This window comes from Numenius arquata, chromosome 8 (genome assembly GCF_964106895.1).
Source record: "Numenius arquata chromosome 8, bNumArq3.hap1.1, whole genome shotgun sequence".
NCBI lineage: Eukaryota > Metazoa > Chordata > Aves > Charadriiformes > Scolopacidae > Numenius > Numenius arquata.
The window spans coordinates 44,645,778-44,670,087 of NC_133583.1; the positions used below are offsets into that span (position 1 = coordinate 44,645,778).

A 24,310-nucleotide genomic window follows, 5' to 3' on the forward strand; every position below is an offset into this window, starting at 1 on the left:
GATATTTAACCAGTTCACAAAAATTCAAGTAGGAGACTTGGAAAAGGTTCTATCACAACGATTAAGTTGGAAACTTAGTTCTAATCAACACAGGAGCTTCTCTCCTAGCCCAGAACATGAGAACTGCTTCGATATGGAGCATAGTGTTCATTTCTCACTGCTGTTCATTATCTTCACACTTTCCCGGGGAAGATCTACCTGCTAGCACATAGGCACAAATAGCTGGAAGCAGACTTCTGAGCTATGCATTAAAGGCAGCATCTCATATGGAAAATAAAGAAGAGTTCATAGAATTGTAATGCAAAAAAAAAATTTAATTTTTCAAAAAAATGTTCACGGTACGGAAGGTCACAATACAAAAGTTCTTAAACACAATACAACATTGAAACAAGTCGAAAAGCCTTTTTTGATTGGAAGCGATTAATACAAAGAATAGATGCCAACAACACCTATTGTACAAAGTTTATGACAGTGGATTCATATATTGATTCCCTGAAAATCCCCTCATTTTGAAGAAATATTGAATATTAAGGTCATGGCTGAAGTGAATTCAAAAAATTCAGTTATATTTGTCTCCACCCTCAACTCTAAGCACTAGGATTGGGTTTCACGGTACAAAATAGATAGTAAAGGCACACTGTGGTTTGAAAACAAGGCTAGAGATACTAGCGTTTAAACTTCCTGGCTTTTGTCTGGGTGTTTTATGAACTATAAATATACAGTGAAAAAATCCAGCCTTCTTGAGGGGGTGAAGAGTGAAAAAATATTAAAGCCTGGAAAAAAATGTAACCCATTTAACCAGTAAAACAGTATTTATATTTTTATGCATTTCTTAGTGTTTCCTCAACTCATTTGAGGTTACACATTTTAGAAATGAAGTACCTTTCTCCAAGTTATTTCTTTTATTTCACTCTGACAGAACTACTATAAAAATGTGCGTTTAAGATCATTGTTCGCCTCCATCAGTTTTGTTGATTATGGAAAAGGACAGATGCACTGCTAAAAAGTTGAAGTTATTGGCCAAGCCAGTTACTTGCTTATTTAACTTTTTCAATACAGCTTTCCAATTTAGAAAAAAGCTTTAAAGAAAATGCTTGCTTAACCTTTTAAAAATTACTAGACTGCAAGTCTTGCATGTCAAATTCTGGCATAACGTATTCTTCAATGTTAAGTAACACAGTCCTGACACAGACCTATTGCAATTATTAACAAAACTCTTGCCACAGGGGTGCAAATCAATGTACTCTGGTTTAATCAGATCTGCCACAACTATCTCTGTTTATGAAACGTGTTATTTCCTATAGAACTATTATACAACTCAAAGTTAGTTGAAAGTGGAGTTTGGAAGAGCTATCTACAGACACTACGAAAGACTGTTCCAGCAGCACTGGTCTGCACATAAACACAAGTAATCAGTTTACACTAAAAATTTCTAGAACTACATAAAAAGTAATAGTTATACCATATCTTGGTTCCCTGAGAAAGGTGCTCTAACTACAGAGGTCTTCGGAATGCCATCAGTACAGTCAATAAAGATGCACCTTTTGCACTGCTACTGCAGAGACATCTCCTACTTCCATCTTGATCAGACTTGGTTTTGGGATTTTCATTCAAAACAAACCTTACTCTCCACAAAAGCATGACTGGAACAGGAGCAAGAGATGACTAAAAGTAGTCCAGTACTAAAACTGGTCTATCAGTGATGATTTGCTATTACACACTGGAATGTAAAGTTAGCACACTTGATGAACAAAACGTGATTAAGAGCACAGTTTATCTCATCTATTTAACCATAATTGAGATTGGTTTTGAAAACTTTTCATATAATACCAAAATGTTTCAAATATGTTTTTGGAAAGCATGCTTTTTTCCCCCAGGGGTACAACTTACGTTTTTAGTGAACATGATAATCATCATGAGAGTTAAGACTTCAAATACAATAAAACAGCGCACAGCAGAAGAATGAAGTCAGGAACCATTTTATTTCCATCCAGTTTTGCAAGTGTTAAGGATGGCATAAGAGCTCATTCCACCACTATAACTTATGAAATTATTACATCCCTAGAAGAGGCAAAGCTTCAAAGCTGGTTTTTCCCCTCCTAATTGCTTCCTGGTTTTTTCCCTCCTAAGTGCTTATATGCTGTGTGATTATTTGGTCTGTTTTAACTGTGTCTTTCTGTCCCTATCTAATACAAACCTTCATCCTCCCCCCAGCCACCAAAATACAGTAACTGGGTGTGGAGAAGAAGCACTGAGGCAGTCTGTAATGAGAAGTTATAAAAAGTGTTAAACAGCAACATACACCACAATAACACCCGGGATGCTCACAACATAACAGAAGACAACTTTGCAACTATATAAAGTTCCATTGGCCATCGTTATCTATGAAGATCAGTACTGTAAGACTTATTGTTTAGCACATGCACACAACAGTTACTCCAGATTCTTCTGATTCCTCCCAACTTCTGGACAGCAAATAATTTTGTATTTACTATTTTTAATACAAAATACCGAAACTGGTTTCAGGTATTATTGTCCAATTGGTTTTAATAGCAAGAGTCAAACGGTATCTTCCACAATTAGAGAATTAATGCTCAGCACTTCTCAAAAGCTTTAAAAATTAAGGTATGTTGAAAAATTACTTTCAGTATACCCCATGCAATAGAACTGCTCAAATAGTTTAAACTCTTAATTTAACATATTCTAAATTAGTGAAGAGGTCATATTTAGAAACTAATTCCAGACAGTTCTTAGATCTCATATGGCAGGAGATGAAACTGTTTAAAATTATCACTATCAACAGAAAAAATTCCCATAGGAAAAAAGTATATACACTCTCACTATAGCAAGGCAATCAACTCTTCCAGTTCAATACTATCATAAACATTTAACTGAATTAACCAGTAGAATCCGACCAACAATTCATATTTCAGATTTTTCAAACATACAATTACCTGTTAAAGGCTGATCTAAGTAAATTTTTCTTTTCCAATACAATCCAGTTCAATGCATTTAAGTTTATGACTGATTTCTAAACTGTTCTCTCTCCCTCACTTCTCTACACCTATACGGATCTTTAGAGAGATATTAAGCAAAAGGCTTATAAAATGCAATGATGCAGAGTTTCATTTTAAACTTAGCACTTATCTGAGCACGTCTGCAGACGCTCTCTTACGCGAAGTGGAAGTGTTTTTAACAACCTTTCTTCTACAATTAGACTATTCCGCTTTAAGAACTGACATTCTTCCAGTTCAGCAGGAAGTGATTCAAGATAGTTTCCAATGAGCTCTAATTGAACAAGATTCAGTAGCTGACCCACACAAGGGGACAAATTCATTAGACTGTTATTTCCCAGAAGAAGAAATTGCAGCTTTTTGCACTGAAATAATCCCTCAGGCAGCATTTCAATCTAGAAAAAGGAAAGAAAAGAACAAAAATTATGTACATTAAAACTTGTTAGCCTATATGCAGCTGCATGTTTTGACATCTCCCAGTTTTATTTCAGGATAAAAAAAACCCCTCTTAATTTATGGAAGGATAAGGAAAGGGAAAATTGTAACGCTTCTATCACTATGCGAAAAGTGCTAGGGAACAGACACTACAATGGTTTTATGTACTTGTTTTGTTGTGAAGATGCTTAGCTACTGTTACAAGTCAAGACATAAGCATGGCAGGGGGAGCATATACATGCATGCATGTGCACAAGCACGTACAAACGTGTGCATGTGCAGGTGGCAGGAGAGATAAATAGGCTATTGTCTCCTAAGAATCACTTAATGAAGAACAAACACAGATTCTGTGGAGAGAAGTTAGCAGCTCCTGTGTTGCAAAACCTGTAGAAGCAGTTATCTGTGCAATACAGTAGCAACTTAGCCCTGGTCCACGCTAGTGACATAAAACATACAAAACCAGCCTCACCGGGAAAAACAATTATAAACCTCCAAAGAAGTCACAAGGCTGGACCCCACAGTAACAAGTCAGACAGTTGAGCACTGCTAATGAGGTTACTAGCTATAATTATTTCCCTCTTCCCAATCAGACAGCTGAGCTGCTCATCAACTAGCTCTTGATTCACTACAGCTTTCTATTTGACATTTTAAGGTAAAAATTTAACACTGTTCACTTCCATGAGAATCCTACATAGGATAGACAGCTGCAGGGAAAGGGAAGATACATTTCTGCAGCCATCCTAACGTACACTATCTCTGGATCAGAGCCCTTAAGCTCCTACAAACCAGGATCGTACTCGGTATTACACAGGCTTTGAGAACACTAAGGTTTTAGCAATTAAACAAGCACCACCCCTTTTTTCAGCTTTACCAAGTTTACTTTAACCGTGAACACCACAAAAGCATTTTGAACCAGAGGCTGTTGCAGAAGAAATGGAAGGTTAAGTCAACATTTGATTATTTTTTTTTAAAGTAGTAATTCAAAGTTCTACTTACATGGTTTTTTGTCAAAGCCAAGTACTGCAGATTGGTCAGATAACCAATGTCTTCAGGGATGGAGGTTAGTTTATTGTAGCTAAGATCCAAATAATGTAATTTTTTACAAAGAAATAGCTGCAATGGAACATTTTTAATATTATTATAATTTAGATACAATTGTTCCAGGTTTGATAATGCTCCAATCTGCACTGGGACATATGAAATAATGTTGTGCCACAATTTTAAGCAAGAAAGGTTCTTAAGATGTTGAAAACTAATTATCTCTTCCACTGTTCTGAGATTGTTTTCTTTCAGGTCTATTTCATGCAAATTGTTTAGGGTAAAGATGGAATGGGGAATGCGCTCTAAATCACAGCAGATTAATTCCAAGGTTCTCAGGTTTACCAGCTTCTTCAGGTTATTTAGCACTATGAGTTTATTTCCCTCATTGTTGATAGTTAAGTGTTGTAAAGAAGGCAGATCTGTAACCACTTGAGGTATACGGGAAAGGTTGTTTTTTAAGCGAATTGATCTCAGATTTTTTAGCCCCTGAAAGCTTTCATTGTATATGGAGTTGTGATGATCTAGCACAAAATATCCTGTTAAGCACAATTCTTGTAGGTTTTTTAGATGAAAGACCCAAAACGGAATTCTTCCCATCTCACTAGATTTCAGGCGCAATGTTTTCAGATTTTCTTCTAAAAAGCTGACTGCTGGATAATCCATCGCTAGTGACGAATGATAAACATTGAGTTCTTTGAGATTGACTAGCTGGGTCACAGCTGAAGGAAGTTTGGCTTCAGGAATAAGTTCCAGGCTTAGGACTTCTATTTCTGTCAGTTCAAAGATACTGTCTGGAAGACCACTTAACATGAAAAGGTGAAGTTCAATCTTGTCTTGGGAATTTCTTACTAGTTTATTTTTCAGTTTTTCCACTGACCATTCATTGTTAAGATTTATCTGTTTCAGTTTGTTTTCACTCAAATCAGACAGGAATATTGAGAATCGCTGGGAATAAAGAGGATCATACTGATCTGCCAAGTGGAGAATAAATGCAAAGTCGTTCTTTACATCAGGTATATCACTGTAATTACTTTTCTCTCTCAACTTCTCAAAAGAATATTGCTTAAGTGAACTTCTTAACATCCACCACAAACTGTAAGTACAAGTTAAGCCATAGAAGATCACTAAAACAACATAAAATGAAGCCAAAACTTTAAAAATTTCTGCTAGCGAATAAACACACTGGTACCTTTTGTAGCCTGTAAAGGCTTGAACGTTAACTGCACAATCAATTTCAAGTGTAATAAATGATAAGTAGTAGGGGACATAAATTAATATTATTACAAATACAATGACTTTCACTATAATCTGTTTCATGTACACTGTATATATGACATCCTTCTCTTCCACGTGTACTCTGAATTTCTTCACTTTTTCAAATATAGCTTTAGCTTGTTCCCCTTCTTTTTTGTCAAGAACACTTGAAGAATTTTCTCTTCCAGTTGTTTCCAAGCCAGGTTGTGAATATGGCAGGGACTGTCTGCTGGCCCCTATATCTAGTGAACTCCCAGGTGATGAAATGACTGCTTTTGATTTGGCTATTGGCAACTTCCTCACAGACTGCTCGGCAACTGTTTCTGAGAGGGCACGCGTTGTCCATGGAGAATCAAAACACTTCTGAAGAATGGCTACAAAGTGCTCAAGCCTGGAGCTTGTACTAGGATAGTAAAGCCAGAAATTACTGCAAGCTGCAAAAATAAAGGTATGCAGAAGCACTAGGTACGGAAAAAATTTGGCAAACCAGTGAAGCTGTCTCTCATAACATACTGCATCGATATAGGAATACTGCTGCCGATGGAGATCATTCTGGATTTTAAGCGGGATGATTATCTGTGCTGTAGAACTAGCCGACATGTTAAGGTTGGCTTTAATTAAATCCCAAGGCACGGCACAATGATTGTCAAATTCTAGCTTGCAAGGAAGACAACACAATACTCTGGTTTGAGTAAGCTGGAGAGCCCCAGCGAGCACAGCAACTAGCAGCATTATCATGGTGAGGTAATACCAGAAGACATCCCACCATGGTTTTAGGATGTGGTATGATGACTGGGCATCTGCTAAGAATTTGAGTTCTGTTAGTGTGATCATGACTTTCACCTGTGAGAGAACAGCAGCTGGTAGAGGGGAAAAAAAAAAAAAGACATCCTTAGAGAATTGTTAAAAACAATTTATCCCACCATTAAACACTTGATGCTTATTACTGTTTTCACAGTTTTAAATGTGTAACATTTGGCCTAGAATCCAGAGCATAGAAAAAGGATCCAAGAACTCCTGGCACCTAACCCTAAGCATCATCTTATTTATTTTAAGCGAAGTTACTTGGAATGCAAAAATTTAAATGAAGAATGAACCTAGCATCAGAGATTAGGAGAAAGTATATTTTGACTGAACATTTGGGTACTGTTCAAGTAGAAGCAACAAGCAGGTATAGGTTAAAGACATGTGTGATATGTTACTAACAATCCTCCACCACTGTCCTAAAACTTACATAGCAAAAGGGATTTCTCATTCAAGAATTCCAAAAATCAGAGCAATATATTCACATGATGGGGTCCTGTAATTTAGAATTTTCTACTAGATTAAAGCATTCTACCCAACTAAAGAATAAAGAATATACAAAAATTCTCAAAAGAGCAGTTTTGCATTACATATTCCTATACATAATTCCCCATCTTCTCCCATCAAGAGAATTAAGCATACTGACAGAATGACAATGAAGTTAACAAAATTTGCTATCGTCATGTATACAAAAAATGGCACACTTAACCCCCAGCATCTTAGGTTTGATTCACACTTACTTTACTAATTAAAGAGAATAAAATTCACAGCATTGCTCAGTCAGGTGGTCTACACCTTTTAAAATTCCTTGGACATGCCATCTTTACATCTGTCTTCATTCTGGATGGAGAAAACATTGAATATACTTTATTTTTAATAGCTTCATCTAAATAAAGAGCAAACATTTCAGCTTTCATTAGAACTGCTGCCTTATTGCGGACATCAGGATCCATTAATCTTTGCATTGCTTCAGCTACATGAAATGAAACAGAACATAACTCAGATATAATCATGTAGAATGTGAAGTCAAAGTTTCATGTAGTCACATCAACAGAAAAAACAGGAAATTGCCCACACCTAGACCCATTTCAGTAGGGAAGTAATTTTTTTTTTTTTGCTAAAGAACTACGTAAAAATAAAATATGCAACATGCAAGACTTCAAGAAGTAGAATTCAGTCATAAATTTGATATGCCAAGGTTTAGCAGAAATGCAAGTTTCTCAAAAACAGAGAGGCTCATATTTTGCATCCTGAAAAAAAAAAATAATCAATAAACTATCCAGTGTCCACAGCAATACCACAGACACTACCAGCTTTGGACAAAACTTACTGTAAAGTTTGTTAAGCAGTACAGATATAAAGCAATAGGGACGTTCTGTATTTTTCTTATTCACAGAATCATTAGGTTGGAAAAGACCTTTAAGATCATGGAGGCCAACAGTTAACCTAGCACTGCCAAGTCCACCACTAAACCATGTCCCCCACCACATCTACTCATCTTTTAAACACCTCCAGGGATGGTGACTCAACCACTTCCCTGCGCAGCCTGTTCCAATGCTCGACAACCACTTAAGTGAGGAAATTTTTCCTAATATCCCATCTAAACCTCCCCTGGTGCAACTTGGGGCCATTTCCTCATGTCCTATCGCCTGTTACTTGGGAGAATAGACTGACCCCTGCCTCACTACAGCCTCCTTTCAGGTAGTTGTTGAGAGTGATAATGTCTCCCCTCAGTCTCCTTTTCTCCAGGCTAAACAACACCAGTTCCACCAGCTGCTCCTCATAAGACTTGTTTCTCCAGACCCCTCACCAGCTTCATTGCCCTTCTCTGGACACACTCCAGCATCTCAATGTCTTTTTTTGTAGTGAGGCGCCCAAAACTGGACACAGTATTCGAGGTGCAGCCTCACCAGTGCCAAGTACAGGGGGTCAATCACTTCCCTAGTCCTGCTGGCCACACTATTTCTGACACAAACCAGGATGCTACTGGTTGTCTTGGCCATGCTGGCTCATATTCATAATATATTGGTCCTGGGCATTTCCAAGCAAAACTGACAAGCTGTTATGAAAAGACAACACCTGAACTAAGGCAGAGCCTTATTCTTACTCCACATTCACATTTGAAGGGAGAAGAATGGCTGAAAATAAGTTAACCCTTCTTGCATTGACAAGGCCACTTTTAATAGAATGTAGAAACTTACCAGACCCACTCAAGGGAAAGCAGCTGTAGAAGGACAGGATGGTTACAATACACTCCTGGAGAGAAAAATAAATTTTCCATCAGATCATGAAATATTTGAACTCTAACAAGTATTAGAACAACAGCTCATTACTCCTTCCACAGCAGTGTTTTAAAGGTCCAGCGTTTAATGAGTGCAAGATGCCACTCCCATGAAATTTACTTCATCACCACCTGAAAGTTGCTTTTCCTAAAGAAGAGACAAAGCAATGGCCCTTATTATTGTCCCCTTTCTAAGCACTGAAAGCCATTTAAGCTCAACAGTTTTTGCATTTATGTAAAATTAGTCCTGCAGCTGAGATGCTCTAACCGTAGCCAGGAAATAGCCAATTCTTCAATCACTCCAGCTCAACTTGCAAAAAACACATCTGTAAATACCTTCAAAATGAGTTTTTGCTGTCATTCTTTGAGGTTTGAATATAAATTTGTAGGTGTAAAAGCACAAAAAGGCACTAAACCCATCCAAACTAAGGCTTTCATTCTGCAAAGAATACCTGAATCATGTCTCCACTAAAGCCAAACATGCTTGATTTGAATGTACGCAGAAAAATCAAAAGTATTTCTTTCATTTCCAACCCAGAATTTAAACGAGTCAATTCTTCTTACTTCAAGTTTGTTACAAAAATGAAAGACTTAAGACCCCTGTTAAAGTTGTAAAGAACACACTAAGAGATAAATATGTTGAATGATTCAATAAAGGAAGAGCAAAAGGTATAAATAATATATTTTTTTAACAAAGAAAAACATTTGAATAGTCAAAACAATCACCGAACTCACTGAGAGTTTAAAATAGTGTGAAAAGTCTAATTAGCATGCAGATGGGAGCAATTTTTTTCCTGACAAACATCATCAGGGTCTTGGGCAGATACTAACATTTTAAGAAGTTGTTTTATATAACTCAATGCTTATTAGAAAAACCTACAAGTAACACAATTTAATAATGCATGTATGTACTTCGTACTTTATATCCTGGTAACAGACTTCTTTGGGGCAATAAGCAAGGCTCTTGTTGAATATAAGAGACCGAATTCAGAGTATAGTAACAGTTAACACTGTTTGATAAAGTATCTTCTCTAAGTTAAAGACAGAAAATGGAACCTAAGCCAATTGTATTAAAAAATACCGGTACACTTGAGAATATTCATAACCCAATACACCTTCTTCAAGCAACGCCATAACGTTCAAACATTATACAGATTGAGAACTCAAAGCGACACCAGCCCATGTGATCTTTTAAGGTCTGTTTCTATGAAATGCTTTCTCACCTCCCTGCTTTGAACTGCAAAGTTGTTAGTCCCTACCACATATCTCAGAAAAACAAAAGAAAAAGGCTACAATCTTGCTGTGGTTTTAGAACTCTTTCCAGAAGAAAGCAAATGTCACAATATTAAGTATTTAAATACTCGACCTCTTGAACTCTGGTCTTGTTAATGACTACTTTTCGAGACCTTCCATGAAGCATCCATATTCATTACAATTCTATGTATATGAAAGAAAGTTTCCTATCAGAGAAGTACACAGGACATACAAGTGTAATATAAACACATGAATTATTAATGATAATTTTGCCAAAGACAGTTTTCTTTCAAATCCTATCCATGTGCCAGGAGTGACTAATCAAATGGAATAATGCTGAACTGTAATGGGTTTGATAAATCTCATCTCCAGCAGCTTTCAACCCATATCAAAGCCATAAAAGCTTTTCAAAGTGGCCTAATTTAATTGGCAACCTTTCTTAGAAGATGAGACAGAAGTTTAGCCCCAGGCTAAAGGATGACTTCAGGAGAGTTACCCCAGAGCAGTACTGGGATGCAGGCCAGAAAAATGAAGTATTAAAGATAACTAATATCTAGTGCAATTTTTAGTTACTTCAAGACTTATAAATCTGATCAATAAAAACATATCCAGAATATGAATAAAAGCCTATCATTTTGAAAAATATTATCTATAAGCATCAGACACCCCACCTCACCCTCCCTTGCTGCCAAAAGATTACTTAACACTGCATTAGTGTGTCATTTGGTCACTGCTTACAGAATTTTAGGCACATTTAGTTAGGGATGGCTCTGCAGCAAGGAAAGTGCCTTGCTTGTCCTCCCCAAATGGTAACGGGCTACAAAAAGCCAATACCTGACAGGAGGCTTTGTTTTATTTTCAAGGCTATGCTGGCTTTGTTGATTGTTTAAGTATTCAACTGGTGTTTCTGACACACTAAATTAAAATAGATTTATACAGCTAAAGCATACCTTGACATGTATTCCGGTGGCCCCTCTATCTTACCTTCTCTCCCTTCCCCTCAGAGAAATGCAGCCATCAAGTTTTCAGCCAATCTCTTTAGGATCACGCTGACACGAAATGCTGACATATTAAGCAAATGTGTCCATTTTATCAATTTTCTATAAAAAGTGATTCCAGAACTACAGTAGCAACTTAGCTTCTAACTAGTGTATCACTTTTTCTCTTTCACCCAAACCACATCTTTCCTGGCTAAAACATCTCCTTCTATTGGCATGCTACCATGTCCTTTCCCAAGCGCTCCCTAAACAACAAAAAGCTGGGCAGGTCTGGCTTCATAAAGAACGATAATGGCATACATGCTCTTAACAGATCTGTTCAGATGACTGCCTCTTCCTTTTTTAAGCCTCCTACTGACAAGGAATAGACTACTCAATTCAAGCACTACATTTGATATATGGTCAATCTGCACACGGACCACTTGCAGCAGATTCAGTTATAGGATCTTTTCAGTGGGGTTTGTATTTTTGGATCTGTATTCCACTGAATGCAGAACAACATGCAAACAAGATTAGAGAAAGCTTCTTTCCAGTTCCTTCTGAAGAAGGTCACAGGTGATAATTAAACACGTATAAGTGATTATCCTTTTGTGTTTAAAATAAACCCGAAGACGTTTCCACACTCTACAATAACCAGCACATTCCTCAAGCACAGGATGTTCAAGACTACACTAACATTGTTCAAGTTTTCTACATCAACTGTTCAAACAGCCAAAGTTCTTCCAAACAAAGACTGTAATTACAACTCCAGACGATCTCAACCATCTGTGCCTGGATTAACTAGAGGCCTTGCCTTTCTTAAATGCTCCTGCTCTCAAGACAGTCCTGCTGAACATAAGATGTCGAAGAGTATTAGCAAAGTCTTATGCTGTTTAAGAAGCAGCCCTTGCTCTCTGGAGAAGGCTGCTTACATAAAACTAGGTAGTCCGATAGTTCCTGGGGAAAGAAATTGTAAATATATTTTTAGTTCAAAATTTAGTAAGTTAGGCCACACTGACATTTTTACTTTACATGGGTTGCTCTTCTCTACTACTGCTTCAGAGTTAACTGCACAACACAAACTGAAAAAGTCCTGCAAAATTAAGCAACTACTACCCAGCTCTACCACTACCATACCTTCAGCAAGCTGAGAAAAAGAGTACAACATAGCAAGTATATTTTAAATAGTTTTCTCAACTACCCAAAAGCTTGAACACTCCTAGGTTGAACACAAAAGGCCTTAGATTAGGTGAAAAAGAAACATCTTAAAGGCAGCTTCACATAAACTCAGAATACCCATCTTTATTCTATTACTTCCTTTCTCTTTAATGCAAGAGAAATACTTTATCTTGCAGTCTAATCTAAATGGAAAATAAGCTTTACTCCAATTTGATTTGCTTTACAAGCACAGGACTTATTCTTCAAATCTGGCTGTACAGAATTAGATACACTACATTATGCATTTCCAACCTATGTCTGCAGCACTCCAGAAAAGACCATTGTCTTCCTTGAGACGTTTTAACTTCTCATTAAATGCCATCAACATGCAAGTATTAAGTCTTTTCTCTATTCATGAAGGCCAGTAAAGAACTAATCTTTGATAGAAAAATATGTCACTGGTCAAAGACTCACTAGGGAGATGGATCATCTTCAGACATTCTGGTTGCATAGGTAGCTAGAATTACATACCTGTAGGCCACGCAATAATGAATCACATCAGCAAGGTCTACCCGAGTGTATGAAGTTACCTGAGCCTAATTCTCTATAGTGGATGAGAGGGAGAAACCAAGTCAACTTTTTTGAGAGTTAAACTTTGCAATGAAGTTGTAATACAGGACATGTATTTAAGAGGTATGTTAAATGTACTTTTTATTTCATACTAGTCTAGCCTGGAGAGCAATTTTAAACACAAATTCATATTCAGACATACATACTTTGGTAACAGCACTTTCCCCAGCCCTCTCCTCAAGCTCAGTACAAGGTGCTAAAGTCTGTGTTCTAACTGAAACAGAAGGTCACAACCTATGCTCCTAGAAAGACTTGTACTAGCAAGACAAACACTCAGTTTAAACTCAAGTTTAAGACCAAATAGACAGTAGACAAGTAGTTTACGCAAAAAAAAACCTGCTCAATAGGTACAAACTTAGGTTCCTGAACAAGCATGTTTCAAAGAGACAAGCAAGCAGTCCAATGGTAAAGAAACTGAAGTAAAATTAAAGGTAGACCAGCTTTGTTTTGCACATAATTGCATCAACGCGACTGATCTCTCTGAAAGAAAGGTGTCTACATTCTGAGCAAATACCACTTCGTTCATAGTCATGGTGCTGTCTAAGATCTGGGCCAAACAAAGCAGAATCCAGACTCTGAATCAAACCTGAACATTTCTAGTAAGCGATAGTTTGTACAGCCTTAGTGTCCCAGTGCTATTTTCAAACTCAGAGTTGCATTTTTAAAGAAAACATAAGTTAAGGTTATATCAGGTGATGACAGAAGTATGACAGAGGAAGGACTTTAACTACACAGACAAGTATTATAGTGCTATGGTCTCCTCTTTCCTTGCGGACACATTAAGATAAACTTACAGCCAAGCTATAGTAGCTTTGCCAGACTGTGGATTTACATTCAGCTTGTGTTCTCATCCCTTTAATTCTTTTTAATATAAACATATTAACTTGAACTTAAGAGATGTATTAGCATCTAAAATACCGATTACAATAAATAACAAAACAAGCACGTGTTTAGAAGAGAGTTCTTTGTATTGGTTATACAAAGAATCCAAAAAGTAAATTCACTTAGAGAAATGTTTTGTTTCATTCTAATATTTAACTAATAATTTAACTTATTTAATTTGTATTCTCACCAGAGACTCAAACACTCTTTTCAGAAAGATTTTTTTATTTGCTCCATTAATTTATATTTCTTCAAATAGTTGTATATTTCACATATCCCCCCCTTAAAAAGGAAATTCTAAAAAGAAAAAGACTGCCAAAACTCCACATTGGTATTACCTACTGAAAAACAGCTCTGCTATTACAAGGCTGCTTGGCAATTCCTAAAGAAACATAGCAAAACCCATCAACAGATTAAAAAAAAAATAAAATAACCTGAAAGAGTTCCATGAGGCTTTTAAAAAGAGTGTAACAAACTGTTAGTTCTGACTGAAGATCACGGCACACTGTTAGTGATCCACTCTGGCTAGTTAACAGGCCCAGGCTTGTGCGGCACAGATCTCTTGGCCACAGGATAAATTTAGCCAGCTCACAGCAGAGAAGTCTGCAGGCAGCTCCCACTTGGTACCAGCAATTATACCACCTGCATGTCCTTGTCTTTATCAATAACTGCAGGAAGAACTTCTCCTGGGAACCTCCTTCCTGGCTGGCAGTAGAAACGATGCACAGAGTTGTTTTCTTGTAAGAAAACTCTGTAATAGCTCAAATGATCAAAATGAGGTAACCCTTTCTACAGGCAGGGTCTGCCCAGTGTGCTGCACAAGGATTGAAGGCTCATTTGATGCTGCACAACTCGTGTTCCCAGCTTCTAAAGGGATGCAAGATTACCTATACTATCCTCTTTCTTTATAGTGTCAAATCCAATAAAAAGCATTTTAAAATGATACTGTACAGAGCCTAAGTACCTTTTTTACTGAGATCATCATGGACTAGCACCTCTTGGTGCAAATCACAAACCATACAGATTGTCTTCCAGAAGGTCACTTCTAATATTCTCATGAAATAAAAATAGGAGCGCAAAAAAACTGAAACAAAGAACAAGTCCCAAATATCTGTTAAGTGGCACCATACAGTCTGATCACATTCATTTTCAACACAAAGAGGTTAGTATTTCAAGTGAAGCACTATCTTCTGCCAGCCTCCTTTTCCCCTTTTTTTGGCCCTGTAACACTTCCAAGTAAACAAAAACTTTAGCACTGAATAAAAAGTAGCAAGAGGGCATGCATTCCTACTACTTCTAAAGTATCTACACACTTCTAAGAGCCCAAAGAAATGGATTTTTAAGCTTGGCATTAGATAGCCCATAATGAAGTACACAATTTAATGCAACAGAAAGACAATTCATGTTAAGTCTGAAAAAGGGGAAATAGGTCCAACAAGGAGAATCAGCACCCAAGCAGTACAAGTGACTTTTTTTTTCCACAAGTAAATTTGAAGCCAAGCACATTCAAAGCATGTATCAGTTACCTCCTCGTAGACAAACCTACCTTTTTTCATTAAACGTTAATGGATTTGTGAATAGGATTGCAAGAGCACTGAGATACTAGGCTACATCACTCACAGCGATGTACTCAAATCATCAATATCACCCTGGAGTGGCTCATGCTATCACAGACACAAACATATAATCATGAACTTCATATATATTTAAAGAAACAAACAAGTTCCTTTACAAATCTATTAGCTTTTTTCCTTTCAAAAAATATGGCACTCAAATTATAGAAGTAAAAATTAAACAGAGCTTGCCAGACAAAGTAAGTGCATTTCTTTGATAAATTAAATGGTTTTCTAAACAAGTTGAGTGTAAGAGACTGAATCTAGGTTACAGAAAACAATTTCCAGAGTGACTCCATGCTATATCAGCTAAGACAAAGCTGGTAATTTCATAAAAATTACAAGCAATTCACAGAAAAGGAGGCAGGTTGTAGGCCATGCTGAACAAAGAAAAGGTAGATTAGATAAAAATAAGATTTAACATTTACAGGGACTACAGCAATAGGAACATGTGAAAAATGTTAAATTGCGCAAGCAGCAGCTTTTTTACTCTACCTTTTGAGTCATTGGTTGGAAGCAACCAAAAAAAGAGAGGGAAAACCCTACCTGGACTAATCCATTGTAGGAGGAACATGCCACCAATAATGTAGCCCTCAGAGCAGCAAAGGCTCTCCTCCGCTAATGCCCAAGAAACCACTTGTAGCAGACAAGTGCACCATCCATCTCCAAACCTGACATGGATGCCTAGAGAGCATTATAATCCTATTTAGAAAAAGCCAACAAAACCAGAATCAGAACTGCAAGACTAACAATGCCCAGAGAAATGGTGACTCTTAAGTAGACTAGAGGAAGCAGGCTTTCTAGCATAAGAAAAAGAGGAATGAGAATATAACTGGGGGTGGAGAGGAGGAGATAGAACAGCATGGGAAATGCATCTGCCATCTCAGGACGGAAGTACATAGTCCATCTGTGCTCAACTAATACTTATTCAAACCAGCGTGGGAGGAGACAACTCTCTCCAGAGATGACTGCAGGCATGCCATGCTGTCAAACATTCCAGCCCAAAGGTCCATGGACAGTATCAGAAAAGTGGCACAGATTACACTCTTAAATGGTACCTAGAAGAACAGGCCTCCTTTGTTGTTCCCCCAGCCCCTAATTAGTTTTTAAAATCAGTATGGCGACCCTGAAGACAGAAATATTATACCAATACTACAAACAGTCCTTACTTCCGAATTCCAAAGAAATCTTAGAACGAGTTTGGAGCATTAAGTATGAAAAGTCTCCTGGGTTTTTCGTCCATTCTTTCCTAAGAAAGGAAGATTACACCAAAAGAAATCTCAAAAGGTCTAGACTGAGACTGATATCTGTGGCATTCTGTACCTTTTATAGCTCTCCCAGAAACCATCTTACACAACAGTACACCGAGTCCTTCATCCCAGTACTAAAGTAGCTAACACAGAGTCAGACACCTTCCAACTGCATGAAATCAGATTTTCAAGCTTACTTATAATGCCTTTTTATTCTTGTAACCACATTCTTTGGTCTTTCTCATGCTGAGAAATATGAATACATAACCATAAGACAATGGTATCAGCTGTAACCCTCCAGCATTCTAAAGGAAGCCTCAGTGGTATCTATTTAATTCTGCATACCAAGATAAGTACTACAATAGAAAATTAATTTTTATCCCCTTAGTTACCAGAAACCAAACAGATACTCACGACGTCCATTCATTGTGCTGTTATGCTCAGGACACCAGAAAGCAAAGCAGAGGAAGATAACACTGGAGAATATTCACAGCATAAATACTACAAGGTTTCTCTACTAGCAGATTCTTTAATTATAGTATAGTTTGTCTTCAAGAGCAGTAAAAGTACAAGAGAGCCAGTAGTGTAAACCAGTTATGATTATTTAAAAAAAGACCATCTTTCCTTGGGAAAAGGCAGGGAATTGCTCATACATGTTCCTCCATTTTCAGTGTACTTTTCTATAAAGTCATAAACGTCAGAGACCCTTGAAACAGCCAAGACAACTCCTGTAACCTCAGTGGAAACAACTCTGAAATAAAGAAGTATTCTCAGAAGGAGGAGCCTTGGAGTATGTCCACACACCTGAACTAGCTCTGAATTAATTTCTCAAGTACCACCAGGAGCACTGCTGTCACAGCAGACCACAGAGTGGACTACAAATCCTACTTACGAAGTCAAGTAAGCATTTGGGTCAATTTTGTAGGCCACAGGATATCATGCTGCTATAACTAAGCTACCAACATAATTCATTATATGGTAATGTAATACCATCCGTACTGATGTATTAACCAAAGCATGTTCATATTCTGATTTGATACTTCTAGATAAAGGTTCTATAAGGAACTCAACAGCACTGCATTTAGGCAAAGATGGAAGGGGCCAACATTCTTCATACCATAGGAAATTCTGCTAGTTTTAAACAGAGTATTGAAATCTAATGTTTTCAGAGTCAGAACCTCCATTCTACATTATTTTCCTAGCTCAAACACTGCTTTCCAACACAATAATCATACCCAACCCAGTTAATAGGGATGTTTACCTCCAACAGCTGAATAGCTCTATGCAAGTCATTTTATTTCTCTCAGTTACTCAACTGTAAAATCGTGGTAATGTTTCTCCCATTCTTCATAAAGCATTTAACTGAGGAACATTATACAGTAAGAACACTTAACTTCTTACTAAGTAATCAGAGAGGCATTCTGGATTGTACTACAGGTTCTATTAGGTACTACAGGTTCTATTAGGTTCCGAGAGTTGGAAACACACGTGCTATTACTTTTCCTAATAGCAGTCAGACAGTTCCCACCTTTGCTTAATCTCAGATATATGAATTTTTATTTACACTCATTATTCTAGCTAGAATTGTTCTGATGTTTCTAAAATATGAACAGTTATCTAGTACAATAAGTTAAAATTACAACATCTGGCTTAAAAAGGAAACTGACATTTTTTCAATATTTATACACTGCCAAGACCAAACAGTGTCCTATCAGCATAAAAGACGTTAAGAACAAACAGAAACATCAAGTGATGTCACAAATCAAAAATACATACCAAATAGATTCTGTCTCTGCAACATAATTATTACCATGCTACAAGATTTCAGAACAGTCAAAAAAACGTTTTGGTTTTAAGTTTTCCTGATTCTGCATAAGTTTCATGAAAAACTTTCCAGAAGGGAATATTATTACTTCCACAGACCACAGAGAAGAATTTAACTACATCTAGGAAAGTATAATTATCAGGGCAGCAATACAGAAACACATCTGATCTCACTCTTAGTTCTGACATTGGAAAGCTGATTCGGATTTTGAGCAGTGGCTCATATCTCTTCTCAGAAGCAGCAGCTTTTCAGCTTGTTTAACAGGAAAGACAGTTACTCTTGAAAGTCAGCCTGACAAGTTGAAACATTTGATTCTAGATATTCGGACTAAACATCCAAAATAAAATAATGAGAATAGGTAAGTTTCCAATTTACACCTGATTTACATCAGACACACTTTCTGTATGCAAACTCTCCTGAAACCCATCTTGTTATTTTTTTAAAGAATCTCCCCACCCCAAAGTTAAAAAAAAAAACAAAACAACAAACTAGTGAAACTCTGCATTCAAACAAAAACTCACCTGAAATGGAATAGATTTAACTAATCCTCTGGCAGGGAGCATGCTGGCCGCACGCTCACCTCAATCTCTTCAGTATCTTCCTGTTTGTATTGCTCTACATTATGTATTTATTAATTAGGCAAAGCACCCAACTTCATCTTCTTTTAATACAATGAAAGGACTGAAGGAAAAATTTCACATTGCACACACTGTGTAATACAGTATGTACAAACTACATACTAATGCCTAAACACAGCTCCACAGTTTGAGAGCTGCCCATACGATCACAAGAGCTAAAAGCACTGTTCGGCTTATCAGAAGCATCTCCTAGAACAATGCTAAGTTTCAGAACCACGTACAAGTGAGCAGACTTGAAAGCTACAGTAAACCTACAGCAATCCTGCTTTGTTTCCTGAACAAACACAAAGTTAGCTTAGCACCTATGGTCACGCTTTATACTTTTATTGAGCCCATGTATGCCGTGCAACATAGCCTTCTACTGTGCAAAATTTCCTTTTTGAGTAGGCTGTCTGAGGAGACCTAACTACTGGCAATCTTTTTCAGATGGAACTACAAGAAAAACACTTTTTGGCATGAAGCCAAGTTTAATAACTTCAAAAACAAGAGTCAAGGTTTTATCATCACCTGAATCAATTAAGAACTTTAAAGTAAAAAACCTCCAGCCCCATATTTGTAAGGAACTGAATAACAGTTTGAAGCAAAGCAGACCCTACTTTTAACAACTCCAGTCCAGTAAAGCACCTGAGTATTGACATATCCCGTCTCACTTCAATTAAGCAACGGTTTAGCGCTTTCCTGACTTTGAGTCAGTGTTATTGCAAAGTTAGTATTTAAACAACATTAAAGTTTAATAAGAAAATGTTTACTTAGAAAACAGTTTTCCTGTACTGCAAAGGCACTGGCAAAGTAATAATCATTTTCACACTTCCATTGGCCCAAGTTAGAAGTGATAGTTTATCTTGTTAATAATTTAAACACACGTAGAAACAGACAGTTTTTAGTTAAAACTTTTCAAATGCCCTCCCTTCTTCAAATATTTTGGATTACACAACAAATGCACATCAAGATTTTGCATTCATTCAGATGGAAAAATTAGTTTACAGGATAAATACTTCAGCATTAGAGTCTAAATTTACACTTTAATTCCAGTTCAGTAGATCTTTACATTTGCATGCAGATGACCTTTAGCTACCAGAAAATACCTGAATAAATATTTGACAACCTGAACTGCTCATAGAATACCAATATTTTCCCCAGAAAACTAAGACAATAATGTCTGGGAAATTAGAGATTATATTTCATGGAGTTTTGAGTGAGAGCTTTAAAATCAACATCCCTTTAATTAAGCCTGAGTAAACTACATGACTATAGTTCTGTAGCTGCTGTGCCACAAAACTAAAACTTTGTTTCCATATTAAACTAAAACACAACTCAATCTAGTATCTCCCAAACAAACAAATAGTGTTTAGAACAAGGTCTTAAGCCTACTAACAATTAGCAGCAACAAAACCAGACTCTGTTACTACCATATTCTTTATTGGTATCGCTGGATCCCTTACTGGCATTTTTAATCCCTTCAGTGTCTCACAAACAACTACATTATCAGTTTCAGTATAAAAAAATTACATTCCAGTGTACAGTATGAGAACATATTGAGAAGTTGAGCACTTTTGGTAGAAATGCACTCACATAATTTAATTCAGGGTGTGTGAAGATGGTATTTTGAAACAGAATGGCATGAATGAGAATTAAGTTGAAGATACTTCATTATGAGTTTTCTCCACAATTCCCTTCCGATTGCTGAAAGGCCCTAGAATCCTCTTGGGTGTACATCAGAGGAGGGTGTGCGAGCACTATACCCCGAACTGCATTTCCAACAGCTTGCTTGAGAGCTGCATCATCTGCCTACTTTCCAATGTACTACAACACTAGAAAGTATAGTCTTTTCATATTGGTAAGTTTAAACCAGCTAACTGGAGAAACTATTCATAAGTATTATGAAACTTTAGTTCAATATTGAATTACAATTTGATTTTAACTAGCTAGAAATTAAATCCAGAACTAGTTCATAGCACACTAACAACTCTTGGGGAAAAGAATCTGCAAACCTAAGCATAACTACAATAAACTGAAGCCCGCTTACCAAGTACGGTAAAACTCTAATTGGAATATACACACAAGATAGTTCATACAAATAAGCAGTTTAGTTATTAATAACTTAAGACCACATGATTCACAACGTGCTTTCTGACATTAATGAGGCTGACTGCCCACATGGTGGTGGCAGGGTTAATAAAACGCAGGCCACAGCCTCTCAGCTACATTTACCAGCTACCACAAAGCACAGTTACCAGTTCGTGATGTGTGGCTCTGAACTCACTCCATACAGGGTACGAAAATGTATTAGACAAGGCATACCATAGCTTGTCGCTGGTTAGGAAGAATAAGGCATATCACTTATTAGTTAATTATTAGCAAATTAATAAAAGATGTATGTTGCTAAACCAACATATAATCTATACCACTTAAAGATTGAAGTGACAGCATATTTAAATATTAGAGTATTAATTCCACTTTATATTCCTTGTCCTTCTACTTGGCTACCCATGGTATCTGAACCCAATATCTTCATAACCACACCACAGACTTCTCACTTATCTTCAAAAGGAGTAACTGCAAGAGCAACTGGCAGCATAACACTAGTTGCAAGACAACAGCTGTTATAAGGATGCCTACAGAAAGGACAAACACAGCCCATGGATAGCGCACAGAATACAGATAGCACTGTGAAACATTTAGATAGGCAACAGAGAGACCTGTATAAACCACACCTTATTCCCTTGGTCACATAAAATATCCATTTCTAATCCCACCTGAGTAAAGCTTTCTGGCTTTAGCAGTAGGTATTATAAGCTGAAGTAATATTACCAGTGCCAGAGTCTCTTGTGTTACCTCTAGCACGTCAGGCAGAGCAGGCACAGCAGCAGCCAAAGGAACACAAGATTTCCCCCTCTGCCCCCCCTTCAGAACCCATTATAAAAATACTTCTTTGGCAGTGACATACTGCTCCACAAAGTTCATTTTACAGTGCTGAAATACTGATGGATGTTTCTTTAGCATTGTTGGTCCCTCTCTAAAATTTACTCAACACACTTTCATCAATTTCAAAGAGCAGCTGTACTGGTATCTTGCAAGAAAAAAAAGGCTATTTTTTTTTCTCCCCATAAGAATCCTATTTTCCTGAAAAAGAAAAAAAAAAAAAAAAAAGAATCAGACCAGCAACTTTGTTCTCTCAAGAGTGCAAGGGAAGCATGTTAATAGCACAAATTTCTAAAAGTTACATGAATCCTGCTGAGGTTGAAACTCAGTTACGTTACGCTAATGCAAAATTCATTAGAGCATAAAAATATGTGCTAATGCAAAACCCTGTGAAAACTCTGATAAACATTTTGTTATCTAGCTACAACAGAATGTTTTAAACACTGGGGAAAACCCTTAAGAAAACTTGTACCTTATCCTAACTATTGGTTCTCTACTACTGTCCTCCTCCTTTCTGCTCTCATTTCACATCCCTTGCCCTGCTCAGCACCAGATACTGAAGAAAAGCATTACTTCAGGTAACTCTTCTGTTCCCCAGGCAGTCAGCTGAGTTACAGAGTAAAGAAAACACACGCAACGTACATAGACAATACACAATAAATTCTATGAATGATATACTATAAAATTTCAATACTTCAGCCCTGTGGGCTTCCCCCCCTTTAAAGTTGAAGAGCTAAATCAAGACAGGTCAATAAGCCCTGATCTTTTGCCCTCTCTGCTAGGAAAGTACACAAGGAAGAATTCTGAGACCGCAGGAAATAATTGAGGCCTTACCTTATCACTTCAGCAAACAGATAAGGAAAGCTGGGAGTCAGCAGAACAAGTAGCTTCAATACTTGAAACTGCAAGTGATCACATAACCCCCTAGCTCGTTCTACCACTACCTGAAAGGTATTGTTTTAAAGGGCCACACTAGGTGCCAATTCAAACAGTTTACCTGATCAGCATAATTAACGACAACCTTCATGTAAAATTACGCTTTAGGGAAGTCCGCTTTAACCACTCCTACAGAACTGGTTAATTGCAGTATTTGCCACCCACAAATTCTTGACTGAAGCCAGGAAGCTGCCTCAGTTTCACTACAGAACAGACTGTCACAAAGCAGCCTTAGGTCACCAAAACACCTGGGCTAGGATGGCAAGTGAAAGAGACCGTGCAAGAAACCCCTCGCTAGGAGAGCACTGCCTGGGCTGGGGATGAGAAATGCGAGGGAAACACTGAGAAAAGGCAGAGAACGACAAAGAGGAGGAGAAGCGTCGCTTCTTGTTTCACACAGGGTACCGTCAGGCCTCGGCACCGGCTCTGAGTCTTCTCTCCCCTTCGGAGAAGTTGGGACTTGGCACCCGCCTGCCGTTTGCTGCGGGGCAGGTGCCGCCGCCGCCGCACCTGGGGCCGGGAGGTGGCGGCTGCCGCCCGGCCGCGCCGAGAGCCTGGGGGAGAGGAAGGAAGCCCCAGGGCGACCTGCGGCGCCCCGGGTCGCTTGAGGACACGTGTAAATATCGCTTACGCAAATCAGCAAACGGTTTGGGGTTGTTTGGTTTTTCTTTTTTCTTCCTAGCCCCACCCGCACGGGAGCGGGGAGAACGCCAGGCCCCAGGGGCAGCACGGACTCCCTCCGGTACCGGGGCCCCGGTCCCTCCACCACCCCCCGGCCCCAGCCGGCCTGCGGGGAGGCAGGCAGGTGAGGCGCAAGTCGCCGCCGAAGGAAGGGGAGACCGCCGCCCAGGCTCACCGGGCCACCGGGGGGCCGACAAGACCCTCCTCCCTCAGGCGGTGAAGGGCACCTCGGCCCCCTCAGGCAAGCGGGGAAAATGAGGGCCACCCTGGGGGAAAGCCCCGCTCCCTCCCCACTGCGCGGGGCACCTGTCAGCGGCGGCGGCCGCCCCCTCGCTTACCTGCCCTCGCCGCCTTTCCCCCCGCCTAGGCCCGGCCTCGACCAGGCGCGCCGCCCGCCCGCACAGCTCCCTCAGTCCGCCGGGCGAACCGGCAGCGCGGCGCGAAGCACCGGCTCCAACCGGCACTTCTCGGATCCGCCCCCTCTACCCCGCCGCCGTTGTCACGTTACCGGCGGCGCCAACCAATGGGGCGAGGCCGGCGGAACCGCTGACAGGCGGCGGGGCGGGGAGGGGGCCGGGCGCGGCGGGGCGCTTTTGTCCGCCCTCCGGCGGACAAAAGCGCCCCGCCGCGCCCGGCCCCCTCCCCGCCCCGCCGTGATCACCTGCGCCGGCACCTGAGGGTCCCTCCTCCTCCGTTATAATAACGATTATTGTTT

The 24,310-nt window shown here is 38.7% G+C and overlaps 1 protein-coding gene across 1 annotated transcript; it reads right to left on the reverse strand.

Moving 5' to 3' along the window:
- Nucleotides 1-295: 295 nt before the first annotated feature.
- Nucleotides 296-24,084, reverse strand: LRRC8B (leucine rich repeat containing 8 VRAC subunit B). The gene is made up of 5 exons (XM_074152026.1): nt 23,934-24,084; nt 8,750-8,804; nt 7,289-7,388; nt 4,446-6,604; nt 296-3,409 (listed from the first exon to the last, which is right to left on the reverse strand). The coding sequence occupies exons 4-5, from the start codon at nt 6,576-6,578 to the stop codon at nt 3,137-3,139; spliced, it is 2,406 nt and encodes an 801-aa protein (XP_074008127.1). The 5' UTR covers nt 6,579-6,604; nt 7,289-7,388; nt 8,750-8,804; nt 23,934-24,084; the 3' UTR covers nt 296-3,136.
- Nucleotides 24,085-24,310: the final 226 nt, after the last annotated feature.